The following is a 6,096-nucleotide window of genomic DNA, read 5'->3' as shown; positions in this document are numbered from 1 at the left end:
GGTTTTATCTTTTTTGTCACTCCCTCCCTTCACACACATGCAAGAATACACAATGCAAACTAAAGCACCACCCTTGCCTATGGACTGCATCACTACAACTCAGCTAGAGCCAGCTGACATTTCAAATTTCTGTTTCAGTGGCTGATAGCAGTCCAATACTTATCCCTTGCTGGCTCCTGGCAGCTCAGACAACAGTGAGCACACTCAAGCCACGAGAAGGATCTTGTGAGGTTTATTCCTTCCCAGCAGCCAGACAGCTGCTTAAAGGAAGATGGCCAGTGCACGCAAGGGAAACGCCTCCGTGGCATTCACTAGTGAACAGACCACCTAACAGCAAATTCCCAGAATAAACTTCTCTCTACTAGGGCAGCAAATGGAATGTCTACCATGAACATATCTTTTAAATCCAGGAAAGCATTTAAGAAAAACTTGTATCACAAGTAAGGAAAACTTGCCAGAGAAGTGGACTTAAGCAGCCCACATCTGAGCACTGCAATGAATGAAGTGCTAGCAGGATGCCTCTAGCACCAGAGCATTCAGCTACAGTGCTTTAACTACTGGTATTGCCCAACAAAAGATGCTGGTTGGTTAAGAAAGCCATTGCAGACTATCAGGAAAACAAACAATTCAAACATACGCTCTGTGTGCTTGTGGAGGACTCCTGTAACATTCCAGGTTTTTCAAACTTGGGCCTAGTAGAAAACTGCATTTTAATGGAGTATGACATTACTCATTCACACAGAACATTAGGTACTTTATTCTGACATTAGATAACACAGCCATGAAACAGTGTAAATCTGATTTAATCTGAGTATTTTCTTTCATAACTGCAAGTAATTTGTGCTAGATATTTTACCCTATACTTGTATAATGCTAATGCTTCAGAATTTTTTTAATTGTATCTCTGCCAAGCCAAACATATATCACAGTTTTCAGTTCACTGAAACAAATATTAACTCACTGTGTCTACTAACACCTCTTGACACTTACAATGCTGAGTACAGAAACTTAATCACAAATGCTAGAAGCAACACAATAAATGTTACTGTTGGTCAGCTAAATTGCAGTATAACACATGAAAAAATAAAATACATTCTGCTTTGTATAGGCACTGTACTGAGATCTTCATTAAATAAAAGCCACAGAAATGACGTTTTTTTCTGCCTGAAGAAAATCCACAGAAACCAACAAGCACCATCATGCTGCAAAGCTTGCAGAATTCAAAAAGCTCTAACTTAGCAATCTTAGACTGGAAAGGAGCATAATCAACAAAGAAGCAAAATTTACTGTCTGTATTCTTACTCAAAAAATGTCTTGAAGCAGAACAGTTTTGAAAAGTTCTCTATGTACTGTCCAGAACCAGGGTGTGTGCTGCAGATAGAATGCATGGGAACAATCTACTTGAAGTCTGATTTCAGGACTTTTTGGCTGGTTCAGCAAAGTACAGCCTTGAAGGCCCCAAAGAACATTTCCAGAAAGCAGCAATTACAGAGGGAAAGATGCACATTGGATGGATAATGCAGAAGCCACTGTATGAGAAATCTTCCATTACTCAGACCTACCAAATTGCTCTGTAGCCTTCCACTGGCAAACTAACAAAAGTAGCTTCAACATCCCACAAAATCACAACTTATATCAAAGTTAGATCATAATTCAAGCATAGTGAAAGAGTAAGGAAAAAGAAATAGCAACTATTTATAACCACTATGCTAAAAAGAGCAAAAAGAATGCCAGCACAGATGTATCTTTTTTAAGTTACAGACGGTATCAGTTAGGTTTCTTAGAGCCTCCTGAAACTAGCAAACCCTCCTTAGTATTTAATCATTCCATTTTCCTTACCAAGCCAAAGACAAGCAAACAAAAATGTATCAATTCACTACTAATTCTGGGTTTTTACTAACTTCATTGTACATTTCCTTCCTGCTTGATTCTATTTATCCTTATTTATCAGCATATTGATTTTGTTAAATAAAGTTAGAAGAATTTTCATGCATTTTGTCAATGGAAAAATAACAACACATAAAGAAAAGATACTTAAAAATACCCATCCAAAAACTGCCATATAAATATAATACCTACATCATTCACCTAATCTGCAATCAAGAATTAAATATTGCAGTTCTTTGCTTATCTTTCTTCTACATAGTTAAAATTACATATAGGCACAATATGGAGAAAACACAACCAAAGGGTCTCACATCCAACAACCAGATTAGACATTAAACAACAACAACAACCCAACCAACCAAGCAACCAACCAACCAACAAACAAACAAAAGAAACACCCAAAAAAAACAACCAAAAAAAAATATCATTCTTCCTTTTGGTTAACATTTTAGATTACTTATCATTCTAAATAGAGCATTCCACATCTGTTTCCACTAGACAAATACCTCTGAGTTTGTGACCAAAAAATAATTTAGTTTAATTCCATGCTTTTCAGTTATGGTATTCAGGGAACAGAAAACTGGGTTGTTTGATTTTATTTTTAAATATGTGTGGCTATTTAACAACAGAAAAGCTGCTACATATTTCTTTCTGAATTTTCATTTTAAAATATTTTTAAATCAAAAGAGAAAAAAACCCTTTTCTTTGCAGACATACATTACGTGTTTGCTATTTTTTCACTAGCAAACTGACTTAGAGGGCATGTCACTTCCGTAATATGACTCACTGGGAACAAAACTGTAAGAAATCAGTTAACAGCCTAACAGAAAATATCTTTCCACTTCTTACAGCCAAAGGACATTAAGTACACTGTTTTTCTTTCCCCTTGCTCAGAAACAAATACTACATTTAAAAAGCTTTATTAATTCAAGATACGTCTTGGATTTTATATGCAAGAATAGAATTCCAAGTAGCACCTTTTAGTAGCATAGCACAGGCACTGGCATTACAGATAAGTAACACAGAGAAACAAATTACTGAGGAAAGTTAGGATGCTCTCTCACTACTATCCTCCATGCTTATTTTTCTCGTTCAGCTAGAGACAGTTTCACAAAACTTCTAGGGAAAAATACCTTCCTAAGGGTAAAAAACACAAGCCATTGCTACTTGTCTGTGCTCCTTGCAGGACACAAAAAACCTAAACAAAGAAGTAAGCAAATTACTGCTGGACACAAAAACGAAGGCAATGAGTTGCAACCTTTTTAAGAAATCTGTCCCTTTGAACTGGTGCATTTCCCTGTGTCTCTGTTTTCCTTGATCTCTTTTGTCTGAACAAAAGCTCCATATTTCTCAAATGAATAAATAGTAGCATCAGTCATGGCACATTGTTAAGTGGGCTGTACTGCAAGCAATTTTATGCCTGCAGTATCTTTTGACAAAGACCAGCTATTGGTCTAGTACTTAGAGGAGAACACTGTCCTGTGAAAGTTGCAGTATTGAAAAACTTCTACATTTAGCAAATCTGGGAAGGTTTTAATTTCGGAAACATTTTCAAAAAGAAGGAAAGAGTTCAGGAAATATCACTTACTGATTTCCTGAGAACACTATGAATCATTTGAGATCATCCTTAGTTTCATAAAAGCAGAAGCACAGAACAAAACATTTTAGTAACAACTTACCAATCAAGTAATTGGATATTACTTAAAAGACCCCACACGAATAATTTGGGAGAAAAACTGATCAGCCAGATAAACAAGGAGATGAGCAAACTACTTCAAATGATGTATGTCTCTTGTTACAGAAGGTACTCAGAACAAAATTTTCAAGCATCTTTAATATTTACTACTATGTTTCAAAAGATTAACAATTCCAAACAACAGATTATTTTTCAATGTAGATGAGGGAATATAAATTAGCAGCTATAGCTTATATAGGTATCTTTCTGCCCTTGGTAACCTGCAGTGCTAGATGTTAATGGAAGTGTGACACCTGGATGAAGACCTGATTTGTTGGTTTGATAAATAGATCACATTAAAATTCTAAACTTTCAATGTAAGTTTTTGAAGAAGTACACTCAGCAGCTTCACAGTCCTTTGGTTTTCCTCTCCACTATGGTTAAATCTGTAAGCAGTACGGGCAAGAAGGTTATAAACTTCTTTCCTTGTATCAGTTATCTCAGCAATCTGAAAGGAAACACAGAAAGTTAAATTTGGCAATTAGGTTGCTACATACTAAGAATTCTTCAAAATGCTTGCAAGAAAACCAGATTTTTTTCCTCACCACTGAATATGTGAGAACCAGATTCTGCCTGAGGTATCTCTTTTCATACATCCCAGTGGAGCTGAGCAAGTTTGAGATTTCTGTTGTTGTCTCAAATTTAAGTGAAACAAATCAAGAGGCCAGAAAGTTTTTAAAGGAAACACAAATGGACAGTATAATCATTTGTAAGTCATTGCCATAAAAAAGAACTAAAAGCACTTGAAGGTTCTGTGTGTATTTGGGGAGACAATTCAATTCTGTAAAGCTTTCAAAAGATGACAAAAACCCCAAAAGATGACAAAAAACAGGAAAAGACTCTAAGTTGCAATTTTTGCAGATGGGAAGGGACTTGACTTCTCATTGTCTGTGTTAAATCCAAAGTTACTGTGCTAAAGGAACGATAACCATGCATCTCAAATCAGTTCCACACCATTCTGCCTTTCATATATTTTCTTTAGTCCCTTTCAATTCACATGGAGAGCCTAGCTACATATTAGTGATTATACAGATACAGTCAAAATCAATCAGACTGATAAACCAACAAACTGTCCTACAACAGTTCATGACTACTCTGCACTGGAAAATATTCAGAGTTTGAAAGTTAGTAATAGTGCTATCTATAAAGAAGCAGAAGATTGCCTTTGGTCCTCCTGGAGGGACTTAAAAGTAGCAGGTTAGTACATTACAGCATCACAGCTCAACAGCTGCACTCTCTTCATGAAGAGAAACTAGAAATAGCAGCCTGTAAAAATATAGACCACCCCCCAAACCTTATCATTACATTCTTATGCTGAGAAAAAAAAGAGATAATTTGTGAACTTGCACCCTAGGATGTGAGAAATACCTTAGCCCTTCTTAAAGAGAAAAATGTTATGTCTTTTTAATCAGCCAGCTGTGTCAGAAAATCAGATGCCTTACACATGCCATGCGCCCTATACAGGTCTGTACATAAGACCACAATGCTGCTGAATGGAAAAACTTTGCAGAGTATTAAAACTACACACTGACCCTAGACCTGCTTGCATAGGGGGCATGAACATCTTACAAGAACATGGTTTGATAGTAAGGAATGGCTTTCTAATCCTACACTGACATAGCACCGTTATCTTAAGTAACACAAACACATTTTATAGTTTGCACCAATACAGCTGAAGGCTGTCATCAACAGGAAGATACTGTGGCAAGCTTCCAGCCTTTTAATCCTCTTCATCTTTTTTTACACCTTAAGAGACACTGTCTTAGCTCTTCATTTTCTCCTTCTCTCTTAATTACCACACTGTTTTCTTCACTGGCTTTGCCAACCAAGCTTCTGCCACATCAATGCTAAGACCTAGTAACCAGTTGTTCCACCCAATGGAAAACAGCGAGAAGAGAGTTCCATCATGTCTGCAGTAGCTGGATAATTTAGCAATTGATTTTTTGGGGAAAATCAAAATGTTTGCACATGCTATCTATAGCACTGTAAATGAACTGTAGGTGTCCCTCAACTGCAAGCTATTACTTCAGCCGTTTCTGCATCTGTACAGTGAGGACAGTAACCCTGACGGTGAGATCAAGAAGTGAATGGAAAACATTTTAACTGTAGCTGAAATAGATATGTAGCAGGTTAGATATAGCTGTTGTAGCTACAGTCTCCTTCAATTCTCTGTTATGTGTTTTCTTTATTAAGAGGTAGAAACTTAAATCAAAAATAGTAAAATAAGCATGTACTTAACCTGAAAAAGAAAGGAAGAAACACTTACATGGTAAATACATTCCTGGGCAATCTTATGTCCACCAGGTGAAAAGAGCAAGAAGTCGGTCAGAAGATGTGTTGTGAACTGCTGGTTACAACACTGCTGTATACCTGTTACCCTGTGTACAACAGCCTCCAGGTCTTTGAGAGAAAGGTCTGTGCAGCTGAACAGCATCATCAGATGATTGTAGACTTCTTGAGCTTCTATCTGTAGG

At 36.8% G+C, this 6,096-nt stretch overlaps 1 protein-coding gene across 4 annotated transcripts in view; it reads right to left on the bottom strand.

The window, feature by feature from the left end:
* Positions 1 to 2,365: 2,365 nt before the first annotated feature.
* Positions 2,366 to 6,096, bottom strand: part of FANCC (FA complementation group C) — a 77,551-nt gene continuing 73,820 nt past the window's right edge. For all 4 annotated transcript variants that reach the window (XM_039729744.1, XM_039729745.1, XM_039729743.1 and 1 more), the window contains exons 14-15: positions 5,889 to 6,089; positions 2,366 to 4,070 (exon numbers count right to left, since the gene is read on the bottom strand). In XM_039729744.1, the coding sequence (XP_039585678.1) occupies positions 3,927 to 4,070; positions 5,889 to 6,089 (345 nt within the window). In that variant the 3' untranslated portion in view covers positions 2,366 to 3,926. The remainder of the gene's footprint in view (positions 4,071 to 5,888; positions 6,090 to 6,096) is intronic.

This window comes from Passer montanus, unplaced genomic scaffold (genome assembly GCF_014805655.1).
Source record: "Passer montanus isolate IOZ18808 unplaced genomic scaffold, ASM1480565v1 scaffold7, whole genome shotgun sequence".
Lineage (NCBI taxonomy): Eukaryota > Metazoa > Chordata > Aves > Passeriformes > Passeridae > Passer > Passer montanus.
Note: the sequence above shows the minus strand (reverse complement) of the source record. Positions and strands in the feature narration are given on the sequence as shown.